We start from the raw sequence: 27452 nt of genomic DNA on the forward strand, positions 1-27452 counted from the left end.
AGACTATAGATTTTTAAATTTATTACTATATATATTAAAATTCTATATAATGTTCAACTCATTGTTGTTAAGTAGGAACCTACTTATAACTGACCATCCAGCAAATATTCAGAGACTGTAAATCTTGTGGGAAGAAATTATCCATTCTTCTCCAGTGGAGCGATGGTGGATTCAAACTGCCTAGCTTTGAGTTGGCAGTGCAACTCCTCATCCCCTAGGCCACCAGAAGTCCATGTAATATATATGTATTCCATTGTCATAAAGTCAATCCTAACTCCATATTTTTCCTGAGTAACAGCTGGTGGATTCACACGTGTGCTACCAAACAACTTTCTCTGTCTCTCTCTTCTTCACTCTCTCTTTCTCTCACACACACATACACACAATAAACACAAACAATCAATGGATGCATTTCAATTGTGGTGTTGGCGAAGAATCTTGAAAACATCTTGGACTTCAGAAGAATGAATAAACCAATCTGAGAAGAAATACAACAAGAATATTCCTAAGAAGTAGTCACCTTGGACACATCATCAGGAAAGATCAAAAGCTGAAAAAATCAAGTATGATAAAATAGACGGTGGGCAAATATAGGCGGAAATGTCCGTGAGCCAGACTGGCACAGTAGCTGCAACAGTAGGCTCAAACAGATGAAAGTTGTGAGTTGGTGCAGGGCCAGGCAACATTCTGTCTTGTGGTACGTACACCCACCTGAGTCAGACCTCAGTGGATGGCAATAGACAACAAAGGTGTTGATAACACTGAGGGCAAAACCGACATTCTTAGGACTTTCCTGTGGGAAATGCAATTTGATCCTTCATCGGTTTTTGAGGGCTTTGGCAGTGCTTACTAAATTGAAACAGACCTGCATATTTAAACAAAACAAAACAAAACAAAACAAAACACAAAGCCCACCAAGAAACAGGTGAACTGTCCCATGAGAGAGGGCTCTAGGACTTAAAAGTGCACACTAAATAATCATAATGAGAAGAAGACAACCCTGTGAATGTGCTAATGTGAAAGAAGCAATAGACACATTGCTCAGTTAATAAAACTTCAAAGTGATAAATACTGTGGAGCGAACCCATTTATCAAAACCTGCATACACTTTTAAATGCCTGTTTGTGCTTTATAATTCATTAAACAGTTTTGGAAGACACATGAGATCCTGTGAAATATTTTGGGGTAAGAATTGATTGGAGCGAGGCTGTTTATACTCTTTTTTCCTTTGAGCACATACAAAATTTTCTATTTTGAAATCATCTCTCCAATCTCTCCATTGATGGGGTTAGATATTGCACTGAGTCCTTTGATCATTGTCATTCTGCCCTGTGTTTATGGGCCGTATACCAAGCTTCAAGGGAGAGTGGAAAGACTCAAATTCTAAGAAATGGAGGGTGGGCTGAGGAGTAAGGGGGCATACTGGGGAGAATTTCAGCCCAGGACCTGAGTCCTACCACTTTCTCTCTTTAGAGATGGATTTCTTTTGTTCACTTACTCATTCAACACTATTTATAGAGTTGATGGCCTAGTCCCTAGGGAGTTGCACTATTAACTCAAAGGCAGCACCATTATGGCAGCTCAAATCCCCACACAACTCTAGAGAAAGATGACCAGTCTCCTTTCTTGTGATCTCTAGCCTCTGATAACCCACTCGAGGGTCAGTATATATTGGTTAGATGAGCAATAGCAGTGAATGAGAATTGTACAAGAATAACAGAAAACTCAGCCGTTGAAAGTGCTCTGGAGAACAGTACTACTCGGACACAATATGGAGCTCTCAAGTTGATTCCATGACAGCTGGTTGTTACGTACTAGTCTATAGGACTAGAGTTTGAATTTTGACTCTAGAATCACCTTATTGTGGGTGATACTTTGACTCTAGAATCACCTTATTGTGGGTGATACTTGGACCTGAGCCCAAAGCTTAAATTCTAGTCCTGGCTCAACCTCTTAGTGAATATATGAAGTTTTAAAGTCATTTCTGTTCCCTGAAAGTCAGTTTTCTCATTTGTAAAATGGCAATAATCACCTCTACCTCAGGAAAATCCTTAGAGATATAAATCCTTTGACAAGTAGTGAGCGCTTAGGCAGTGGTAGAAATTAACATAATTTTTACCTTGAACAGTGGCACTACTTAACAGATGAGTGCCTGACTTCACTGAGCTTCAATTTTTTCATGTGAAATAGATATAATAATGCTCACTTCAAATGAGAGAAGTGAGGCTTGGCAAGCATGTTGTAAGGAGAGCAATAAGGATTATGTGTAATCCCATGAGCAGGGCCCCATGAGCAGTGTTGGCACATGGCACATAGTAGGTCCTGTGTGGAGAGTCAGCCACTCTCTTGGCTCTAGAGTTCTATCTGTGCTGCAAGATGAGATGACAAGGAATGAACAACTTAGATCTATTTTTGGGCTGTGCAAGTGCAGCTCATAAAAATACAATCTTGCTCCTTATCAGCACTTCTGCACTTTTATTTATTGTTCCTGTCAATCCCAGGGCCGCTCCATGTGGGGACCTCTTCATTATTGATAATCCTGGGAAGTAGTATTTTAAATTTTTATGATCTGTACTTAGAGCCATCTGAACTGCCATGTATTATCTGGCCTTGCCAGCAAAGGGGGAATTACACCCAGACATGAAATCTTTTGGGGATGAATAATTTATCCCATTTTCACAATGCCAATTATGTTAAATTATGTTATTCATATCAGCAGCAGACAGGACAATGGGAGATTGATGTGTAAATATGAAAGGGAAATGAATTTATTACTTTGGAGTCCACTCTGTTATTTGAAAACCTGGAGGTTCATTTTTCCAAACATCTATAAAACCCTACTCTTAATAATCAAAAGAGAGAAACAATTTTCCTCTGTCTTTCCACTTCCCCCCCACCCCCCAGTTCTGTTATTTAATCAAGGAGCTCAGGGCGCTATCTGCTCTAGGTTTTTACTAACTGTGGGGAAAAGATGACTTCCCGGAATAAACCTTTCTTTACAAATTTATTTTCTCTTCTCTCTTTCTGCTTATGCAAGCAGATTCCTTCTAGGTAGGTAGTAATGATTAGCTAACATTTTTTTTAATGCTTCCCCCTTCATAGTACTAAAAAAGAAAAGTAGCTGTAATTTTTTTTATACAGAAGAGAAATATTTCTGGTTTTATTCCGTGGAGACAGACACTAAGGCAACATGAAACTCCTAGTAGCTGGTTGATTGCAGTAAGGCTTTGTAAGGCTCTATTTTCCCTGCTCTCTGTCTCTCATCTGTGCATCTTTACTCTGGCCAGAGGGTTCTACTATGCTTAGTGTGCACATCTGGAAAGCCAATTCTTTGTAGTTATTCCTCAATTCCTAATGTCTTAGTTCTCTCTTCAAGATGTTTGGCATGGCTTTCAGAACCTCTATCTGTCGCCCCTCAATGTCGTCCTGTTAACTCTTCACCTCACCTATCCTGCCTTGTTGCCACTCAGACCACCTCTTTGTGGTTCACCAAAGCCTCCAGGATGAGCTGCCCTCTGGAAATTTGAGATATTTGCTTCTGTCTGAGTATAGAAAGCTCTTCACTGTGTAAAGAAAGAAAGAATGAAAACAGAATCGTCAAGCAAAAGCCCATAGAACATTGATAATTCCTCACGCAAAGGTAGTGACAATGTACCTTGTTTTTCTGTTGTTTTGGGTGCTGTCAAGTAAACTACAACTCACAGTAACCTTATGAAAAACACATCTGAACCTCGACCTACCCTGAACCATCTTCATGATCTTTGCCATGCTTCAGCCCATTGTGGTTGTAGTCCCTGTGACAATCTATCCCCTCCAGGGTCTTTCTTTTTTCCCCCTGACCCACTACATTTCTCAGCATGATGTCTTCTTATAAAGATTGATTCCTCCTAAAAACATGCCAAAATACATGAAATCTACTGTCATTATCCTTGCCTCTAAGGAACGGTTGCACTTCCTTACAAATACATTTGTTTGTTCTTTTTGCATAGAATATATGATGTATTCAATACTCTTATGCAACATCATAATTCAAAGGCCATAATTCTTCTGTCTTCCTTATTCAACGTCTATCTTTCAGATGCATTGGAAACAACTGAAATGAACATAATATGCATTAGGCCCATCTTAGTTTTTAAACTGACATCCTTGCCCTTTAGCATTTTGGATATGTCCTTGACAATAGATATTCCACTCTTTTGATTCCTTGACAATTGCTGCCATGGGTGTTGATTGTTCCAAGTAAATTAAATCATTGGCAACTTCAATATTTTCTCATTATTTCGTGATGTTGTCTAGGGGTGAGAATTTCTGCTTTCTTGATGTTGAAATGTAATCCAGAATGAAGGCAATATGTAATCTTTGTTCTTCAACTTTATGCAAGCAAGGTGTGTCATCTGCATAATGGAGTTTCTTGATGAGTGTTCCTCCAATCCTGATGCCACATTCTTCTTCATAGAGTCTAATTTCTTAAATGGTTTGCTTAGCATACATATTGAATAGTTATGGAGAACGGATGCACACCTTCCCTGATTTTAAATCATGTTCTGGGATTCCCATTCTTCTCAATATTATCCCTTATTTGTTATGAGATACATATCCAAATGCCTTTGCATAGTCTATGAAACACAAATGAACATCATTCATTCTGTATTCTCTGCTTTTGTTCAGGATTCATGTGACATCAGCAGTGATGTCACTTGGCCTCTTTTGAATCTAACTTGAATTTCTGAAAGTTCCTTATTGACATACTGTTCTGAATTTGAAAAATAAACTTCAGCAAGATTTTACTTGCTCTCATATTAATGATATTGCCAAATAATTTCCACACTGTTGAATAACCTTTTTTGGAATGGGAACAAATGTGGATCTCTCCCAGTCAGTTGGCTCAGTAGCTCTTTTGCAAATTTCTTGGCATAGACTAATGAAGCACATCCAGGGATGTATCTGTTAGCTAAAACACCTTAATTGATGTTCCCTCAGTTCTCAGAGCCTTATATTTTTCTCCTCAGTGTCTTAAGTGCAGCTTAAACTTTATCCTTCAATAAGATTGATTCTTGATCATATGCTACTTCTTGAAATGGTTAGGAGGCTTGGAATCTAAATTCAGGCACCGAGGGGAAGGTCCTGCCTTGTCTGTTGTTGTAAGGTGCCCTGGAGTCAAGTACGACTCATAGCAACCCTATGAATAGCCATCCTGAACCCTGCCTTGTACTGTGCTGTCCTCATCATCTCTGAGACACTAGAGCCCATTGCTGAAGTCACAATGTCAATCCATCTCACTGGGGGTCTTCCTCTCTTTCACTGACCATTCACTTTCCAAGCGTGATGTCCCCTTCCAAGTGAATAGCTTTGCCTGGCTAAATGTCAACATTGTCATCCTTGCCTCCAAGGAGCACTCTGGCCACGCCCTTTTTAGGACATACCTCTTTGTTCTTTTGGCATCCCCTGGGGTATCCATTACTCTTCTCTAGCAGTACAACTCAAAGTAATCAATTCTTCTGTCATCCTTATTCATCATCCATTTCTCTAATGCATAGCAGGTGATTGAAAAGACCATGGCCTGAATAGGCGCACCTTTGTCTTGCTTGGATCAACAATCAACATCCTTGGTATCAGCAGTTAAGAAATCAGGAGACATATTGCATTGCACAAGTCGCCTGTCAGGGACCTTGTCTGTAGTCACCAGAAATTCCCTGAAATACATTGGTGGCCCCTGGATTTTCTTTGCATCTATCTTTTCTCTGTATGTGTATCTTCTTTTTATAACTCTGAGATGATTAGGTTTAGAATCCACCTAACACTGATAGGACCTCATTAACATAACAAAGAAATCTTTGTTTCTAAACAACGACCTATTTATAAGTATAAAGCTTAGATTTTCAATATGTATTTTGTCGGGACACAAATCAATCTGTAATATAGCATAACTGGACAGATAGGTAACTTCACGAGAAATTTGTGAGGAACTATGAACTGATCTTGGGATGGATTTAGGGACTGAAGGAGCAAGAAGGATCATGAAATGCCTTATCACTATTGATTAGTTTTCTCTTTTGAACTTGATATAACTCAGTTCACATAATACTAAAAACATTTTAATATTATTCAATGCAATATATGTGAGATTCACTTGTGCATTTGTAGCATATGGCTGAGCAGCATTCAACTTTATCAATAAACCATTCTCAATTATAATAAACCATTACTTGCTATGCATTCTAATAGACTGACATTTAGGTTGTTCTTAATTTTTAGCCTATAATGGGGGGGAAAACCCCACAACCAAAACAATGATCGTTCTTATGTATATCCATCAGGGAGCTAATTTTTGCTGACTTGTTGAAAATCTATTGCTATTCTAATGTTTTTCTGTTCATTTTGTTGCATTTTCCTGAACACATTTATAGTAGAAGTATTTTGGCCCCAAATTCCAGAATATCCAACTAAATTTTACTAGTTCCCAAAGACAATACCTTTTCTATCCTACTTCTGCATTTCATTTTGGGTGGCTCTAGCTTCAGGTTACGAGTGATCCAGAGGTCAAAATGACATTGAGGCCCATGTCCACTTCTCTAGATTCCTCTTGGCACTTCACTCCTCCCTGTGCTTCCCTTGTCCTCATGCTTGTCCTCCTAGTAGTGGACAAAATGGCTGCAGCAATTCCAGAGCTCAAGTCCTCAGCATATCATCTAGAAGAAAGAGTACATCGTTTTGGGAACACTCATGAAAATGGAGAAGGTTTCTCCCCTCCCCAAACTTTAATTGCACAGAATAGGGCAAAGTTCAGATCCATTATTCATAAGATTTCTCTGAGTCATAGTCTGCTTGACAGCACCTAACAACAACAGCAGCATACCACATTAGTCTAAATTGGATGTTACCATCTGTGATCAATATGTACTGATTGATTTGGTCATTTTAGGGGGCATCCATACCATTAAATACAGGGTCAAATCCCACAAAACCATTTGTATGTCACACTCTGGGGCAAAAGTGAGTTCATAAATGGAATTTTAGAAATTTTTTTCATTTCTTTTTTTATTATGTGTCTGTGTTTTTTATTTGAGTAAACGTTTATGTCATATTTTCATTCATCCATACACATTTGCTTTATATTAATTATAATGAATAAGATTAATTACAATTAAGAGCAATTTATTTATTATATATTGCATTTCCCTTTATCCAACTTACCTACTTAATTTTTTCAAGTAGATTAGTTCCTCCCCCTTTTTTTGGTTTGTTTTTATTATACTAGTTTATTTACAAAATCCAAATACATTGTTTTCCAGAACAGATTCTTCCAGTTTCCATCAATTTGTACAACTCCATGATTAATCCTCCCCCCCACACACACATCATCATCCCTTCCCCTCCCCTTGGATCCTTATACTAATTCTACAATAATGGTTTTATACGATATTTATCCTTGTGGGACTGAGTTGTTCACTCAGCATAATGCTCTACAGTCCCTCCCAAGCTAGGTAGTAATTTACAAAATCATTGTTCCTGTATGCTGCATAGTATTCCATTTTGTGAGTGTACCATAATTTCTCAATCCATTTGTTTGTGATTGGACAACTGAGTTGTTTCCATGTTCTTGTTATGGTGAATAATGCTGCTAGAAACATTGGTGTACAAGACTCTGTTTCTCAGTTTTCATTTTCTCAGGGTATATTCCAAGTAGTGGAATAGCTGGGTTATATGGAATTTCTATGTTCAGCTTTTTAAATTGAGATTTTAATAAAAGTTTATAAAGAACTTGGGTTTCCAATAGTTCATTGTGGCATATTTTCCTCCCTGCTCCCTCTTCCCCCCTAGACTGCTTTTTTCTTGGGGGAAAAATGTTCTTTCATTGTTATACAGTCTCCTCCTCCCCCTGCAGACCACTTTACTATGCAGTTCTTACTCTTGATTGCCTTTGGTAGGATTGTCATTTTCACAATATTGAGTCCTCCTATCCATGAGCAAGGTATTTTCTTCCATTTCTCCAAGTCTCTTTTTGTTTCTTGTAGTAATATTTTGTAATTTTTTTAATAGAGCCTTTGTGTTTCTGATTAGATTTACTCTCAAGTATTTCATCTTGTGATTAAAAATATGGAATGCTTCACAAATTTGCATGTCATCCTTGTGCAAGGGCCATGCTAATCTCTGAATCGTTCTGGTTTAATATATTGTGAGCACACTAGGTAAGTTTTAAGTAATTTATCTACTTAATTTTTACTCCTTTCTTCTTTTCTTTCCATCCTTGGTAACCACTTGAGAATTATTTTATTTAGGGAGATCTGGTGGCCTAGTGAAAGAAGCTGCATTGTAATCCCGAAGGCATGCAGTTTGAGGCCACCAGATGCTCCATGCTCCATGAGAGAAGGATGGGCAGTCTCCTCCAGTGTAGTTAACTGCCTCTGAAAACTCATCAGAGGGTCAGGTATAGGTCGGTTTCTACTCTATGGTATACAACAACAAACATTTCTTTAGTTTTTTATAATAATGTTCTTTCTTATATCATAATCTTGTTGTGACTGACATCATGCTTGCAAAGTGAAAAGTCTGGAAGAGAGGAAGACCCTCAACAAGACGGATCGACACGGTGACTGTATCAACAGGCTCAAGTGTATCAGAGATGATGTGAATGGCACAGGATAGAGCAAGGAAGGTTCACATTCAATATTCACAGGGTGGCTATGAGTCAATTCAATAGTACCTAACAACAAGAACATCTTCTAGATACATTGGTGTTATAGAGTGTCTTAAGTATTGTGTTTTTTATGGTTGCATCATATTCTTTTGTGTGGATATACCATAGTTTCCTTATACATTTATTTAACCCATACTTGGGTATGGGTTGTTTCCAACTAAATAATTCTACAATAATCTTATAAGTAATGTTGCAATGAACATGTATAAGAATATATCTTTTCATGTGATAGATCTTATTTCTTTAAGATACATGCCTAATAATGAAATCACTGTATCCAATAGTGTTTCTCTTTTCAACCTTGCAGAGTGCTTTCTATAGTGGTTGCATCATTTTACTTTCCCATATGCAGTGTATAAGAGTTCCTAACTCTCTATACCTTCTCTGTTGTCTATTAAAAGTTTACAATTGTTGCTTTTTGTTGTTGTTGTTGTTGCTGATTGCCTTCTAGTCGAGCATGACTCATAGCGACCCCCCTATGAACAAAAGGCTTTGAAGTCCCTCTACAATGATCGACATTTATCAAAGTTCATAGGGTTTCTGGAAGCATGTTATTTAGGAAGTGGATGCCAGGTTGTTTTGTGAATCTCATTGTTGTTTTGACTAGAATTTATCTAATAATTAATGACCTTGAGCATTTCTTCATGTGTTTGCTGACCACTTTATTTTTGAAGTGTCTTTCGTGTTTATTAGATTTTTGCTTGAAAAGGAAGTTAGATGCTTGAGAAGAAGTCTTAGAACATTTATTGTGTCACACAGAATGATATTGTCTGTAAATAATGATTATTCATAGTGTCTTTTCAGCAATTACAGTTTTTAGTTCTGGCTCATGCTTGCCTATATTAAGTAGAAGATATAGAGATTTTTGCATTCATAAGGAATGATAAAAATACTTTTGAAAATTTTTAGAAGCCTTTGGAATGATATTTGTGAAAATAAATAAAAGAGATAAGGGCTAAGAAGCAACTATTTATTACCATTCTGTGAGATGTGAAGATGTTCTGGACTGGTCTGATGCAAGGATATAGGAAGGAAAAGATAGAATCAAGAGATGGTCTTGGATGTATGGAAAGATCTGTTATTTTTCTATTGCTGTGTAACAAATTTCTAAATACCTTGTGGCTTAAGACAGCAAAAATTGGCTATCTCACAGCTTTTGTAGGTCAGAAGGCCAAATATAGGTTAACTGTGAGTGTTATAACTCTGAAATAAGAATATAGGCTGAGAGACATTTTAACCTTGAGCTTGAATTTTTCTAACAGGCCCATTCTGGTGGTTCTGTTCCTTGTGGGCATTAAGACTGTGGTCCTTTTCTTGTTGATCTTAGAGGCAGTCTTCAGGTCCTATTTAGGTCCTAGTTGTGTGATTCTCTAACAACATGTCAGTTTACTTCTTCCAGGCTGTTATCCTGGGATCAGCAGGCCTGGTCTGCTCCACTCACCCAGTTAAAGAATGAAACCTGGCAGGAAAGATCTGAGGAGGGGATGGTGTCCAAGCTACTGCAGTAACAGTACAGCAATTTCAGTGGCCTTTGGAAGAATCAACTTTAAGATCTATTGTAGGGTGGTCCTTAGAAGGGCAGACTTTTGTATATAGTGTAGGAGCCTTAAAAAGGCCTTTGTTGGTCTTGCTCAGAATAATCCCCATGTAGGCTGATGCCTTTTTGGAGCCCTGAGCCAAGCACATAAATTGAGGTCTTGGTGCAGTGCGAGGCCTAAGTTGTAGGCTGAAGCCTTGCTGGAGCATTAAGTTGAGAGTAGCGGGAGTTTTTTTGTGTGTGGGTTTTTTTGTTTATTTGTTTTTGTTTTTTATTTTGAGCAATAGGCTGAGAGTGTAGAAGAAAGGTGAGGAGGTAGAAGTTCAGACAGTAAGCAAAGTTCAGACAATAAGCAAAGATAGCTTTAAAAAAGTTCAGACAATAAGCAAAGATAGCTTTATTAAGAAAGGTGCGGGGAGAAGGGTGCAACAATGAATGAATGGAATTCCAAAATCTCTGTAGATGTTCATTGAAATGAAAAATAAACAACCTAAATTAAAAAAAAAAAAAGAAAGGTATGTCCCAAAGGATGGAACAGGCCTTCCTCTCTGTAAAAGAAGAAATGGGTGAAGTTGTATATAAGGCTTCCTCTTCTGGATGTGCCTTGAGGCTGAGATCTGGGCCAGTGAATGAGATGATGTCATGAAGAATTAAAATTTGCTAAGTGGTTCTTATTCTAGTCCACTACCGTAAACACTCATGTGTTTAAACACTAATCCCACAAATGTCAGTACTTCCTGGTTCTGAAGGCTCATGCTTTATTAGGCGTGAACTTCTGCCTCCCCTATCTCATTGCTTCTAATCCTGACAAGGCCAATAGGGAAATCTCTCCAGTCTGCTGTTACAGAGTTTTACATGACAGCATAATTATGAACATGACTATTCATAGTTCTTGTCCACACTCTTGAGGGAGGACGTTTTACAGCACATGTGCAGTAAGGGATGGGAATTTGGAGTCATCTTGGAAAATCACCTACTGAAAAGGGTAACAAAATTTTTGCCCCAATGCTTGTGACCTGAGACTTGATGTTATAGGCAGAGTAACAATGCAATTCCCTTAAAATAGATACTGAGATGTATTACAACACATATATCTGAAAACAGATGATTCACTCATTCTCTATAAAGTACAACACTAGAAAACAGGGATTGCTGTTGTTTTGTGCCATCAAGTTGACCATGACTCATAGCGACCCTAAGAACAATAGCTCTGAACCCTGCTCTATCTTGAGCCGACCTCACCGTGTCTGACACACCTATCCCATTTCACCAGTTATTGTGTTGATTCATCTCATTGAGGGTCTTCTTTTCCTACAATGCCCCTCTACCCTTCCAAGCTTGATAGTCCTCTCCAAAGACTGGCCATTCCTGCATACATGCCAAAATCTCAAAATCCTTGTCTCCAACAATCAGCTTTGAATTTTTTTTTTAACCTATCAAGAATGTGGTGTGGTTTCAGAGTAATGATCAGACATTAAAAGTTTTCTAAACCATTTTGTAATTTGACAATTGATCTAGTAAGAGTACAAATATAACAATTAAAATTTATATAATTTTTGATGGTATACTTATAAAACCCTAAAGACTCAGCAAGAAAACTATTCGACACAGTGGACCAGTTCAGCAAAGTAGCAGGATACAAGATCAACGTACAAAAATCATTCGGATTTTCTACAGTGACAAAGAGAATACAGACCTGGAGCTAAGAAAAACAATACCATTCATAATAGCTAATCACAAGATTAAATACTTCGGAGTAAATTTAACCAGAAGTACAAAGGATCTATTTAAAGAAAATTATGAAACATTACTACAAGTAACAAAAAGAGACCTGGAGAAGTCTAAGAAAAGCCCTTGCTCATGGATAGGAAGACTCAATATTGTGAAAATGGCAATACTACCAAAGGCAATTTACACATTTAATGCAATCCCAATACAAATACCAATCCTATTCTTCAAGGAGATGGAAAAGGCAATCTCCAGCTTCATTTGGAATGGAAAGAAGCCCCGAATAAGCAAAGCACTCCTTAAAAATAGAAGAAAGAGAGGAGGTATTTCACTCCCTGATTTCAAATCCTACTACACTGCCATGGTGGTTAAGACAGCATGGTACTGGTACAACGACAGACACATAGATCAATGGAATAGAATTGAGAACCCAGAGATCATCCCATCTATCTATGGTCAACTGATTTTTGACAAGGAGAACAAAACAAGTAAATAGGGAAACGACAGCCTTTTAAACAAATGGTGCTGGCAAAATTGGATCAGTATCTGCAAAAGACTCAAGCAAGATCCACACTTTATTCCATATACAAAAGTCAACTCAAGGTGGATCATGGACCTAGGACTAAAACCAAGGACTATAATCTTCATTAAACAAAAGCTTTGAGGAATTCTGTAAGTCCTAATCCACAACATAAACAGTCTTCCAAGTATCCCGAAAAACCTACAACCAGGAGAGGATAAGGTAGATGAATGGGACCTTCTAAGAATCACCTCCCTATGCAGATCCAAAAACCTCTCCAACAGGGTAAAAAGGGAAGCCACAGACCAGGAAAAAATATTTGGTAGTGACATATCAGATAAGGGACTTACAGCCAGAATTTATAAAATACTTGAGCAACACAACAAGATAAAGGTAAATAATCAAATAGAAAAATGGGCACAGGATATGAACAGACACTTCACCGAAGAAGACATTCAGATGGCTAACAAGCACATGAAGAAATGTTCAAAATCCGTAACTCTAAGAGAGATGCAAATCAAAACAACTATGAAATATCATTTCACCCCAATCAGAATAGCAAAATTTAACAGAATAGCAAGCAACAAATGCTGGCGAAGTTGTGGAGAAACTGGAACCCTTATTCACTGTTGGTGGAAGTGTAAAATGGTGCAACCACTGTGGAAGGCGCTATGGCACTTTCTCAAAAAGTTGCAAATAGCGATAACCATTTGACCCAGCAATTCCACTACTGGGAATATACCCCAAAGAGACCATAATTGACATTCAAGAAGATATATGCACACCCATGTTAATCATGGCTTTGTTCACAATAGCAAGAATTTGGAAACAACCTAAGTGCCCATCAACAAATAAATGGATAGCAAAGCTGTGGTATATTCACACAATAGAATACTACGCTGCATTGAAAAAACAAGGAACTCATGCAATATTATTCAGAATGGGTGACCCTGGAGAACATTATGCTGAGTGAAGTATTTCAGTCACAAAAGGACAAATACTGCATGGTGCCACTGTTGTAAAACAAGACTGACATGGGGTTGGGGGGAGATGGAGAAAGATGGGTTCAATACATTGAAACAGATGAGAGAGAAAACTGTTCAAGAAGGATATGTGATTAGGTATTTTTTTCATGACAGGAGTCTAGAGCAAAGGCTATGTAGTGGAGTGGACCTGGGGGAAGGGATTGTAAAATAATGAGAGATTTTTTGTTTTACTTTCCCAAGAGGGTAGTGTACTAAGGGGGAGGGTTGCAAGGGGAGAAAAGTGCAACAATGAATGAATGGAAATCCAAAGTCTCTGTAAATTTTCATTGAAATTAATAATAAATTTAAAAAATAAAAATACCATGATTATAGAAAGGTTACTAGTAAAATGTGTATGAAGGTTCAAGGGGGAGAGGGTAGGAGCAGAGGGGTGAGGATAGGTGGAGGGAGGATCAGTTAATCATAAGGTTGTTACCCAATTTTACGAGGGGGGGCGGGTAAAGGCCATGTGAAAGATCCAGTGTGAAAAACAATGTATACCAGGCCATGTGAAAGATCCAGTGTGAAAAACAATGTATACCAACTTTATAAGTAAACCAGTATAAAATAAAAATTTTCTTTAAAAAATAAAATTTATATAATTTTTAAAGGTTTATACATATTATTTAACCATTTCCAGAACGTTTACATTAGTTAATAATATGAACACTCAGTTTATGAGCTGTGACTTGGCAAAACTAGTTACACTGTCAGCTCAAAGGCAGACTGTTCAAACCCATCAGCTGTTCCTCAGCAAAATGATGGACAATGACTTCCTGTGCTATTTATAGACCCTGGAAACCTACTGGAGGTTCAGCTATGAGCTGGTTCTGACTTGATGGCAATGAGAATTGTTTTGTTGTTTTTTTTTTCCTTTACATTACTTTCACTCCTGCTCTCATATTCCCAATGTCGTTTATTTGTCCGCAAGACATTTATAAAATATATATTATTTCGAACTTCTCCTTTTTTGACTATGTGATTTCCTTTCAAACAGTGTCTTCTTTTTCTTTCTACCTTCCTAAAACTTCTACTCATACTTCAAAAGCTTTTTTCAAGCACGAATCGGGGGAATTCTTTAACTGCATTGTTCTTGAGCAATCCCATGTTGTTCTTCATGTATGAAATAAAGTGGATCTCTAGGATCCGTGGCAGAAATATAACAGAACTCAAAAACAGTGTAAATAAACACTTGTTCTTTTAGGAATAATTTGAGTGTTTAGGTTGTTTTTAGAACTTGTTTTAATCCTACAACAAACCGTGGTTACTGGTTGTTTTCCCAATATGTTGTCAAGAGGGGCCAATCATTGGAAAAAAACATCATGCTGGGAAAGGCGGAAGGTCAGAAAAGGAAAGGAACACCTTTAAAAAGCTGCATTGAACTGCATGAAACATAACGTCAATGAAGAAAAGTGTGAAATACAATGTATACAACATTTTATTAAAAATATTCTCATTCAAAATGTTAAAAAAAAAGCTGCATTGACACATTATAACAATGGGTTGGGTCATGAGCATGGTACAGGATATGACAAGTTTCTCACCTGTTATTTATAGGGTCACTATGAGTTGTAGTTCACTCATGGCACATGACAACAACAATAGATTAGAAGAGCTAGATACAGAAGACTTAAGTGACTCACCTGTGGTCGCCAGCTAGTAAGAGGCAAAACCCATACTTTTAAACCCAGTAGTCAGCGATATTGACAATATCTACATCTGCCTCATGATGTCAGATTAAATGAGCTTCTGATTACTTGCTATGCATCTGAGAGCTGGACAATGAATAAAGATGACAGAAAAAAGAATTGATGCCTTTGAGCTGTGGTGTTGGAGAAAAGCACTGAACATCCTAGGGATGGTGAAGAGAAAAAACATATATGTCTTGGAGAGGGTGCAGCTAGAGCACTCTTGGAGGCAGGAATGATGAGGCTTCGCCTCACATACTTTGGACATGTTGCTAGGAGGGCTATTCTTTGGAGAAGGACATGATGCTGGGAAGGGTGGAGGGTTGGCAAAAGAGAGGAAGACCCTCAACAAGGTGGCTTGACATAGTGACTGTCACAATGGGCTCTTGTGTGTCAGGAAGTGTGATGATGGCACAGGGTAGAACAGGTTTCAGATCTTTTGTTCATAGGGTCGCTACGCTGAGTCGTACTCGACTGTATGGCACCTAACAATAATAACAGCAATACATATCAAGTCTCAATACCTGCTCCATGCATAAACTGTAAGAGTTGATTTTGTTACCTATGGTCTCAATGCTTATGCTTTCTAAGTCTTTGAAATAGTAGATAAAATAAAATTCAAAACAAAACCACCTCCCCCCCTGCAAAAAACAAACAAAATAATCCTAAAATCCTTTCATGCAAGAATAAACCAAAGGCTGTGACACAGTGACTGTAACAATGAGCTGAGGCATATCAGAGATCCTGAGGCTCTGGAAGAATAGGACACAGCTCATGTTTGTTTTTCTTAGGGTCCCACAAGTAGTAGTTGACTTGATAGCACTGAACAACAACTCTTTATGTTGTTTTGGGGGACAAACTACAAAGAAAAAGGAGGAACAATACCATAATCTCAGTAGGGTTTAGGTGTCAGGGAGGGAGGGAGGGAGGGAAGGAAGCTCTTGGTGCATGGAGGCTCAGAGATTCCGTAACCAATGTATTTAAATACCAAATGGCAGATGTTCAATGCTCCTTCTTTTCCTATTCTTTTCTTGTTGAGATGCATTCAGTCAATGGCATGTCTCAGAGACTTTAAAGAACATTCTTCAGAGAATTCTTCTTTCTCCAGTCAATACTTTTGCTTTTTGACCTTTAGTAAAAGTTCTGTTAATTGAAATCTTAATGAAAGTAAGCCTAATCCCAGTTAGATCACAAACTTTTCTTTTAGCTGTATGACCTTGAATAAGTGAGCTAGCATTGCTGAGCCAGTTTTCTTGCTGAGAAAATGGGAATCATTGTGGCTCATAAATAAGGTATATGAAGTGTGTGATCTAGTTCTGCTACATAATAAATTATTCATAAAGGATTAAAAAAGTATTTACTGTTATTCTGCCATTTAGCCCTCAAAACAGTCCTGTAAAGTAAGTATTAGAATTATTCCCTGCATTTTATAGGTGAGGGTCTTGAGGATAATGGACATTCTGTGTTCTTCATGGAAATGTGATACTTGCCAATTATTAAATTATTTGTCATTTTCTTTTTCTTCTTTGCTTGCACAGTGGGGTGGAGTTTCATAAACATCTTGTCAGTTTGATAGCATATCTTGATATTAACCTGACTTTTGCAAAATAAAATGCTATAGTATATCCAATAGAACTTTAGAGATTTCTTTGCACAAGTCTCCAAATCCAGTTGGAATGGAGAATATATGCAAAGATTTAAATACAGATATTCATTGACTTATTTCTTTAGCTAATATTGTGGAGACCATCGAAAGTTTCAATTGTAGCATATATACAATGAAGTATTATGCTGTATAAAAATGAAAAGTGAATTCTTATATTTATATACATGAGTAAATGTTAATATAGTGTTGTGTGACAAAACAGGTTATAAATTAGTACATGAAATATGCATCCACTTTATAAAGCAGAAATATATGTATTCATAACAAAACACAGTGCAACTCATTGTCATAAGTTGAAACTGACTCATATCTGACCTTCCAGCAGGTTTTCAGAGTCTTTAAGTTACACAGAAGGAAATTGCCTATGTTTTTCCCGAGGAGCAGCTGGGGGACTCCAACTGCCTGCCTTTGTGCTGGCAGCACAACTCTCTTCCCACTAGGTCACCCACCAGTGATCCCTCTGTCTGCATAAGTAGGAAATATGTACAATTCATATGCATACCTAATACATATTAAAATATCTGGAATAATTAACCAGAATAGTCATCTTTGACCCTCCCTGATGAAATGAAGAAGGATTATGGGTAAGTTGAATTTCCTTGTGTGTATGTTTAGAGAAAGAATTTTAATTTTACAATCTTAATGCAATGTATAGGGAGTTCTAGTGGCCTAGTGGACAGGGAATTGCACTACCAACCCTCTGGTAGGTGGTTCAAATTCACAAGGTGCTCTGTGAGAGGAAGATGGGCAGTTTCGTTCGGTGAGATTTACTGTCTCTGCAAACTCTGTTGGAGGGTCAACTCTGAGTTACTTCTGACTTGACAGCAATGAGTGAGTTTAACACAATGTATAATAAAGTTCAACTATTAAATAGAAGAAAAAAAAAAGAAATGAATGCTTCAAGTCTTCATGCCTGCTAACACTGCTTGAACATTCCAGGTGATTGTGAAGACAAGAACAGAATATCAACCTGAACAGAAGAACAAAGGGAAGTTCCGGGTGCCGAAAATCGCTGAATTTACGGTCAGTTTCTTGATGGTGTAACAGAAAAAGTAAAGGTAAGGCTGGCTTCAGCCAGCTCAGTATGCCTCCTCCTAGTGGAGCAGGTGCTTCTGGGGAGCAAAGAAAGGGCAGAGACGGTGTTGGAAGGCTTTCTTGCAGTCACTCTGCCTGGACCACTGATGGTAATCAAGCCCAGTGCTCTGCCCCTGAGGGCCTCTTATGCGCTCTTCCACTTGGAGATGTTCTGGTCACTGACCACTGAGAAATGCCTCATTATCCCTCTTCTTTTTTTACTGTGAATTTTTTCTGCTTTTCTGCCACAATCTCCAGGAAATGTGATAGAGATGTGTAAAGAAATCCGAATTTTAGTCAGTGAACATGGTTACAGCAAATAAGAAAAAGGAAAAGGCAAGCTGTCTTCTTAGTGGTAAAAACTACGTGGCTGACTTCTTAAAACTCAGATTAGTTGCAGGAAAGAGTGATGAAGTATGACCTCTGGGAGCTTGAATAGAAAAGGTGCTGGAAGCTGAGGAGAGCATGGCTTGTGCAAATGCCCTGAGGCACAGGGGAAGTGAGATGAGGCTCTGGGAGCTGGAGGGTGATTAGTGGGTAGTGATAGGGAAGTGAGGTGGGGTTAGGTTGGGAGATAGGAGGGGGAAGGTGAGGAAGGAGGGTGGGAACAGAGAGAAATGGGGCAGAGGATCCAAGGCCCTGTAAGGTATAGAAGAATTTCAAGAAGGGGTTATGACTTAATTTAAATTTTGAAAAGCAGAGTCTAAGTCCTCCATAATGACCGAAATGTAGTGGGAAAGAGGGAGTATGAGGAAACAAACAGAGGGGACTGGTCCACACAGTGTAGGAAGAGGGACAATGTGGCTAGTGATGCCAGTGTGAATAATGATGGCAATTGCTCCAAGGGTGGAGAGTGGATGGAAAGATGCAGGCAGCCCAAATAGTTATCTTGGAGAAAGAATTCACTGTGGGAGCAATGGAATGCGTGTGGGTGGGGGTTGGAGAAGTCCGGCTGGATTTGAGCCCTGGCTCTAACTTATACTAGCCCAAGCACCTCAAATGGAGGTGTAATAATAGCAACTACCTCCTAGAGCTGCTGCGATAATGAAGTGTGGGATGCATGTTGTTTATCAAGGCAAAGCATTGCAAACAAGTCTAAGCTACCAATTGCTTTCTCTTGATTCTATAAATAAAATCACATTCATAAGATGGACAATTACAGTTTCCTAAGAATTATTAGAGTTTTAGTTTGGGGGTAGTTTTTCTTTTAAATAAAAGTTTTGTTTTATACTGATTTACTTAAAAAGTTGATATACATTGTTTTTCACACCAGATCTTTCCCATTTCCTTTACTCACCTTTCCCTCTACCCATCAAATTGTGCAACTCTGTGATTACCTCCTTATCCATCCTCACCCCTCTGCTCCTCATAAACATTTTACTAGTTTTCTATTTCTACAATAATGGTCTTATACAGTATTTGTCCTTATGTGACTGAGTGAGTTTACTCAGCATAATGTTCTCCAGTCCCTCTGAAATTAGGTAGTGATTTTCAAAATCATTGCTCCTGCATGCTGTGTAGTAGTCCAGTGAATGAATATACCATAATTTCTCAATCCATTTGATTGTGGTTGGACATTTTGGGGTGTTTTTTTGGTAGTCAGTATTTTGTTGTTGTTGTTGTTGTTGTTGTTAAGTGCTGTCGAGTCGCAGGCAACTCATAGCGACCCTATGAAGGAGAGTCCTTGACACTTGGGTACCTTTCATCCTCTCTCCAGGTTCATAGGGTTTCCGGAGGCAAGCTATTATGGAAGTGGATGCCACTCCTCCTTCCAAGCTTGTTTTAGTCGGAGAGCTCCACCCTACTCTCTGTCCACTTTGGGTAGACAACCATTAACGCATTTGACACATCAGTGTCACAGTGTTCAGCCTCACAGCAGCCACAAGTGACCACTGTACGGCAACTTGTACACCAGGGCTATACGACCTAGAGGAATGTCTGAACAAAAACAATGAAAGACAGGACCGAGGGCCGCGGATTAACAGTCACCCACCTTTGGCTTGGTAGTATCACTTTCTGTCCACTGCGCCAGCTGATCTCGCTCGTTTTTAAATTGAGATTTTAATGAAAGTTTATAGAAAACTTGATTTTCCATTCATTCATTCATTGTTGCACATTTTCCTCCCTGCCCACCCCCACACCCAGTTCACTTTTCTCTTAAAAAAAATATTTTATGTTGTACAATTCCCACGCCCCCTCAGTCTACTTTACTATGCAGCTCTTATTCTGGACTCTTGTCTTACAAACAACACCTAATAATATATTCCTTTTAAGTAGTTCCTTCCCTCATCTGTTTCAATGCAGTATATATTATTTATCCCCTCTTATCTTAGTTTTCCTCAGCCCTATGTCAGTTCTATTTTATAACAGTGGCATTATGCAGTATTTGTCCTTTTGTGACAGATATTTCACTCAGCATAATGTCCTCCAGGGTCACCCATTTTGTATAATATTTCCTGAGTTCCTTGTTTTTCAATGCATCGTAGTATTCCATTGTGTGAATATACCACAGCTTCTCTATCCATTTGTTTGTTGGTGGCACAGGTGTGCATATATCTGCTTAGGTGGCAGTTATGATTTCTTTAGGGTATATTCCCAGTAGTGCAATTGCTGGGTCAAATTTTATTTCTATTCCCAACTTTTTGAGAAAGCACCATACTGCCTTCCATAGTATTTGCCCAATCTTATGCTCCCACCAACAATGAATAAGGGTTCCAGTTTCTCCACAACATCACCAGAATTTGTTGTTTGCTGCTCTGTTGAATTTTACTATTGTTACTGGGGTGAAATGCTATCTTATAATTGTTTTGATTTGTATCTCTCTTTGAACTAGGGGTTTTGAACATTTCTTCATGTGTTTGTTCACCATCTTAAGATGTCTTTAGTAAAATGTCTGTTCATATCCTGTGCCCATTTTGCGATTGGGTGGTTTGCCTTATCTTGTTGTGGTGCAGGAGTATTCTATAAATTCTAGATATAAGTCTTTTATCAGACATATCATTACCAAATATTATTTCTCAGTCTGTGGCTTTCCTTTTTACCTTGTTGGAGAAGTTTTTTGATGTGCATATGGATTTGATTCTTAGAAGGTTCCATTCATCTATTTTATCCTCCCCTGCTTGTAGGTACACAGTTTCAATAAACAGGAAAAATAGTTCTTTTTTTAAGATTGCTGTTATTACTTTAATATAGTTTTAGAAGTTCTTAATGTAATTGTTCTTTTTAAAATAGTGATAGCTATGAAAATGTAATTTGGGCAGATTAGATTGTTGTTATGTTCCATTGAGTCACCTGCAACTCATAGTGACCCTATGTACAATAGCTCTCAACGCTGCCCTATCCTGAGCCAGTGTCACTGTCTCAGACATCCATATCCCCATTACCCCAGTTACTGTGTCAGTTCATCTCATCGGGGGTCTTCCTCCTGCACTGTTCCTCCACCCTTCCAAGCATGATGTCTTTTTCCAAGGACTGATCCCTCTTGACCATATTACCAAAGTATATGAAATGGAGCTTCAAAATCTTTGCCTCCAAGGAGCAGCTTGGTTTCATCCTCTCAAGGACAGACCTTTTTGTTCTCTTGACAGTCCATAGTATACTCTTTTCCAGCACCACAACTCAAAGGCATTGTTTCTTTTGTCATTCTTAGTCATTGTCCAGCTCTCTGATGCATAGCAGGTAATTGTGAAGACCATTGCCTGGATCAGGCGCACCTTAGTCTCTAGACTGACATTGCTTTCTAGCATTTTTGAGAAGTCCCTGACAGCAGATTTACCTAATTTAATTTGTATTTTGATTTCCTGACTGCTGGTGCCAAGAGTGTTGATTGTGGAGCTGAGCAAGCTGAAATTGTTAAAACCTCAGTCTCTTTTACATTTATCATCATGCTGCTAATTAGCCCAGTAGTGAGAATCTTTGTCTTCTTGATGTTGACCTTCAACCCATATTAAAGACTACAGTCCTTGACTTTCTGCAGCAAATGCCTCCTCAGTCTTAGAAAGCAAGAAAAAAAATTTCAAAATCCATAAAAATAGATGACAGATGTTATTGTTGTTATATGCCATCAAGTTGGAACCAACTCATAGCTGACACTCCAGTGGATTTTCAGAGTCTGTAAATTGCATGGGATTGTCCATCTCTCTGCCCAATTTTGGGCTTTACATCAGCAGCTTCACTCCTTACTCACTAGGCCACCACAACTCTCCTGATAAGAGATAGATATTTTATACATATTTAAAAAGAAAGAGTATACCTTGTTAGTATTTTCATCTATAAATTGAGACAAGGAGGGAGGAGGGGGAAGAAAAAAAGAAAGAATGTTGAGTAGAAATGGTAGAGATAGAAACTTTATTTTCTATAGCTGGAGCCCTGAAAGGTAAATAAATAAAACTGTCACAAATATACAGAGGAACAATAGTGTGGAAAGGATTTAACTAAAATGTTATCCTTTGTTGTGTTATCAGAGGTGATGTTTGACCATATTTTTTCCTATCCTTTGACAAATTTTTGTGATGTGGCTCAGTTATCATTCTTAATTCCCACCAGCCTCTGAGAGACAAATGTAAACTCCAGTTTGTCAAAGAGAAAGTATGTCTCAGAGAGAAGTGAGTGCTGCAGTCGATGAATAAAACTGAGTCTGGCTGGCCCTGTGTTAAGCCCAGCTGCCTGACTGGATAACTACTGCTTGGAGACAAATGAGTCATCAAATTGAATAACAAACAGCCTGGGCTTCTAGAAGACCCTTGCCTGCCTCCTACATGCAGTTTGTCTGTGTTCAATCTGGGAGGCAGGCAGGCAGGCAAGACATTAGGGTCTTGAGGTAACCCTTTGTCAGCCCTGCCTATGAGGTGTGGATAGAGGGCCTTCCGGCCACATGGAATAAAACAGGAGGAATGAAGCAAACCTTTTGCTTTTGCAAAGCTGTAAGCATTAATTAGCCTGGCTCTTTACTTATTTTTACAGAAATATCCCTTAGAGCAGTGTGAAAGATGCATCTGCTGGGGCAAGGGTGGGCACAGGAGGACTAGCCAGCCAGGGCTGTAATTAGGAGTCTAAGCATCTGCCCTGCAGTGAGGCACAGACTTAGATGCTGAGGCTGTGCCGGAGGTGAAATGTGCAAGATCATTTCCTGGTTCAGTTAATGTACTTGGCTTCAAACCAAAGTTCACTCTGAGAGCCTCAAAAGAAAGGTCTGGCAAGCTGAAAAATCAGCCAATGAACACCCTGTAGGGCAGAGTGCTACTGTGACACACACGGGTCACCATGAGTTAGAAATTAACTTGATGGTAACTAGTTTTGACTCCTGGTTGGAGATAGGGACAAGAAGGGTGACTCATAGGTGTTTGGCTCAATTGTGAAGCCCTAGAAAAAGCCTCCCACAGGAGTGAATAAAAACAGAAAGGGAACCAGGATGGGAAAATACACAGGCAAGGCACCTGTGGGCTGTCCAGGGGGAGGCAGGTGGGTTGGATGGAATAGATTTTGAGCCTAGAATGGAGATTTTGGCTGGAAAAGGGATTTGGACAGCAGGGAATTTCTAGTCAGTCTTAGAGTATGTGATGCTGGGCAGTGGTCCATTGCCCATGGCTGCGGTAACCATGGGGACCACTTAAGTACATCCCTCTCTCATTCTAAACAGAGAATTGAGAGAAACTGATGGGAAGAATTTCCCAGAAGTTTGATAATTTTAAAACAAAGAGCTTCTTGGCATTCTCTAGGAAGGACCACAGATTTGAAGACCTTTCATTAAGTTAATGTGAAAAGAAATAAACATACATGTTGTTGTTAAGTGCCCTTGAGTTGAGTAAGACTTATGGAAACCCTATGAACAACAGACCTGAACTATGTCCTAACCTGTGCCATCTTTATCATCTCTGACATTCTTGAGCCCCCTGCTACAGGCATTGTGTGAATCCATCTCATTGAGGGGCTTTCTCTCTTTCCCTGACCCCTTACTTTACCAAGCATGATGTCATTTTCCAAGGCAAAGCTTCTCCTAACAACATACTCACAGTATGTGAGGCAAAGCTACACCATCCTTCCCTCTAAGGAGCACTCCAGCTGCACCTCCTCTAAGACATATCTGTTTATTCTTTTGTCTGTCCATGGAACATTCCCCTCCAACACCACAAGGCAAAGGTATAAATTCTTTTCTATGTCATCCTTATTCATTGTCGAGCTTGAGCTTACAGATGCGTGACTGCACTTTGGTCTTTAAATTGACATTCTTGTGTTTCAGAACTTTGGAGAGGTCCCTAACAGCAGACTTTCTTTGGCAATGCAATACTTCTCCTGATCTCCTGATTGCTGGTACAAAAGGGTGTTGATTGTGGATCCAAGTAAGAGAAAATCATTGACAATGTCAATATTTCCTCCATCTATCATGAGGATGTTTTCCTGAGGTTTAATGTAATCCGTATTGAAGGCTGCAGTCTTTGATCTTCTGTGGTAAGCATTTCAGGTCCTCCTTGCTCTCAGCAAGCAAAGTTGTCATCTGCATAACACAGGTTGTTGATGAGTCTTCCTCTTATATTGTTGTCACATTTTTTTCTTAAAGTCTTTTTGAATAATTTACTCAACAAGAAAATTGAATAGCTATGGAGATACAGGATATGGAGATAGCTAAGGATACAACCCTGATCTAAACCTTTCTTGATTTTAAATAATTTAGTGTTCTCTTGCTTTGTTTGGACAACAGCTTCTTTGTCTAGGAATAGGTTTTGTATGAGCACAATTAAATGTTCTGACATTAGATTCCTGTTCTTCTCTTCTCAATGTTAAGCATAGTTCCTTGTGATCCACACTGTCAAGTACCTTTGCATTGCCAATAAAGCACGCATAGACCTTCTGGTATTTTCTGCTTGTAGCCAAGATCAATCTAATATCAGCAATAATACTCCCAGTGCTACGGGCTCTTCTAAACCCAGCTTGAATTTCTGGTAGTTTTCTACCAATGTATTATTCTAGCCATTTTTAGATTGTTTTCAGCATTATTTTGCTTTCATGTGATATTAATGATATTATTTGATAATTTCTACATTCTGCTGTACCACTTTTCTTTGGAATGATAACAAATGTAGATCCAGTCAGTCGGCCAAGTAGCTGCCTTCTAAATTTCCTGGCACACAGACCAGTGAGCCTGTCAGGGCTGCATATGTTATTTGAAACATGTCAGTTGGCATTCTGTCAATTCCTGGGACCTTATTTTTTGCCAATGTCTTTAATGCAAGCCCTTTCTCATTTTCTTTAAATTGAGTTGTAATTCACATGACAAAAGAAAGAAACCTTTTAAGGTGTACAATTCAGCAAAATTTAGTACATTTAAAAGGTATAGAATCATCATCTCTATCTAGTTCTAGAACATTTCATCACCCTCAGAAGAGACCCTGTATCTACTACATGATCACCTCCCACTCCTCAGCACAGCTTGCCTGCTTTCTTTGTAGATTTGTTTTGGAACCATATGATATGTGTTTTTATATCTGACTTCTTTTATTCCGCATAAGTGTTTTTGAGGTTCATCCCCATGATAGCATGTGTTAGTATTTCACTCCTGTTTTATGATAAATCCATTGTGTGGATAAACTAGTATCTCTGGGTGCTGCCAACAGTTTGGATCATCCACTAACCTAAAGGTTGGCAATTGGAATCTACTCAGTGGTGTCTCAGAAGAGCAGCCTGGTAATCTAATTGCCTAAAGTGTATAGCCAAGAAAACACTATGAAGTAATTCTACTGTGTAACACACTGGGATGCTGTAAGCAAGGACCTGTTTAATGGAAAGAGATTTTTTTGTTTTAAACTAACTAAACTACATTTTTTAAATTCATCAGTTGATAGATATTTTGGGCTGTTATGCAGAGTGCTACTTTGAACATTTGTGTATTAGATATTTGTTTGAAAGCTTGTTTTCAGTCCTTTTGTGGATGTGTTGTTAGGTCATTGTCTTTATGTACTTTTGTGTGTGTGCTTTGTGTGAAAATTTAGAGAGCAAATTGACTTTCCATACAACTATTCCTACATTTATTATTTAATATATATTAATTACAGTATCTACATTGTTTTAATCTGTGAGCTCCACCAAACGCTGCCCACCATGGGTAACAGTTATCGTATTTGACACATTGGTGTCACAGTGTTTAGCATCATAGCAACCACAAGTTACTTCTGTACAGAAAATGGACAGACCAGTACTATACCAGTAAGAAGAATGTTTGACCAAAAACAATTAAAACCAGGCCTGAGGTCCGCAGATTAAAATCACCCACCATTGACTTGGTAGCATAACTTTCTATCCACTAGGCCACAGAGCTGTCTCTATGTTGTTATTATTGTTGTTAAGTGCTATCGAGTCTTAGACAACTCTATGACTCTATGAACAAAAAACCTGAACATTTGTATAATTTTCATCATTTCTCCAAGTTCATAGAGTTTCCGGAGGTAAGCTATTACTGAAGTGGATGCCACTCCTGCTTCTAAGCTTGTTTTAATTGGGGAGCCCCACTAAACACTATCCACAATGGATAACCATTATCGAATTTGACACATCAGTGCCACAGTGTTTAACATCACAGCAACCATGAATTACATCTGTACAGCAAACGAACAGATCAGTGCTGTACCACTTAGAAGAATGTTTAACCAAAAACAATTCATCACGATTGGACCTTGTCCATCATGACCTTGACTTTTCACTCAAATCCTTCCCATTTGCTTCCTCCCCTCCACCTACCAAACTGTGCAACTTCATGGTTTTGCTCCCACTCATCCTCACTCCTCTGCTGCCATTCCTTCTCCCTGTGGATCCCATACGTGTTTTACTAGTTATCCTTCTTGTCAGTAATGGTCTCATACAGTATTTGTCTTTATGAGACTGCGTTCACTCAGCAAAATGCTCTCCAGTGTCTTCCAACTTATGGAGTACTTTTCAAAATCATTGCTCCTGAGTTCCTCCGTAATATTCATTATGTAAATGTACCACAGTGTCTCAGTACTTTTGGTTATGGTTGGACGTTAGGCTGTTTCCATGTTCTTGCAATGGTGAATAATGGTGCTATGAAAATTAGTGTACAAGTCTCCATTTGTGTCTCAGTTCTAGTTTCCTTGGGAATATTCCTTAAAATTGCCTTTCTCTTCACCTATCTTAATACATGTATTTATTTATTTTTTTATTCATTCTCTTATATCCTCCATACTTGATACGCATCAAAGAATTATTTTCTCTTGTGCAAACCTTTCTTTAGATTTTTATAATAGAGTCATACAATATTTGTCCTTTTGTGACTGACTGACTTTACTCAGCATAATATATACTGAATCCATGTATCCTATAGAGTATTTCACACATTCTTCACTATACGTTAGTGTTGTATAATATACCATTCTGTATATGTGCTATAATTTCTTTGTTCATTCATCTATTGCTGGGAATTGGATCTTATTTTAATCTCACTTTGGTGGTAAGTAATGCTGCAATAAACACTAAGATCTGTTCATGTTATAGGTCTTAATATTTTGA

The 27452-nt window shown here is 38.4% G+C and overlaps 1 protein-coding gene across 1 annotated transcript in view; it reads left to right on the top strand.

Moving 5' to 3' along the window:
- Positions 1-27452, top strand: part of LOC102874678 (neuron-specific protein family member 2-like) — a 105221-nt gene that overhangs the window by 8951 nt on the left and 68818 nt on the right. The window contains exon 3 of the mRNA XM_006884365.1: positions 17802-17885. Coding sequence (XP_006884427.1) covers positions 17802-17885 — 84 coding nt within the window. The remainder of the gene's footprint in view (positions 1-17801; positions 17886-27452) is intronic.

Source organism: Elephantulus edwardii, unplaced genomic scaffold, assembly GCF_000299155.1.
Source record: "Elephantulus edwardii isolate Elephantulus edwardi_28Jun2011 unplaced genomic scaffold, EleEdw1.0 scaffold00033, whole genome shotgun sequence".
Taxonomy (NCBI): domain Eukaryota; kingdom Metazoa; phylum Chordata; class Mammalia; order Macroscelidea; family Macroscelididae; genus Elephantulus; species Elephantulus edwardii.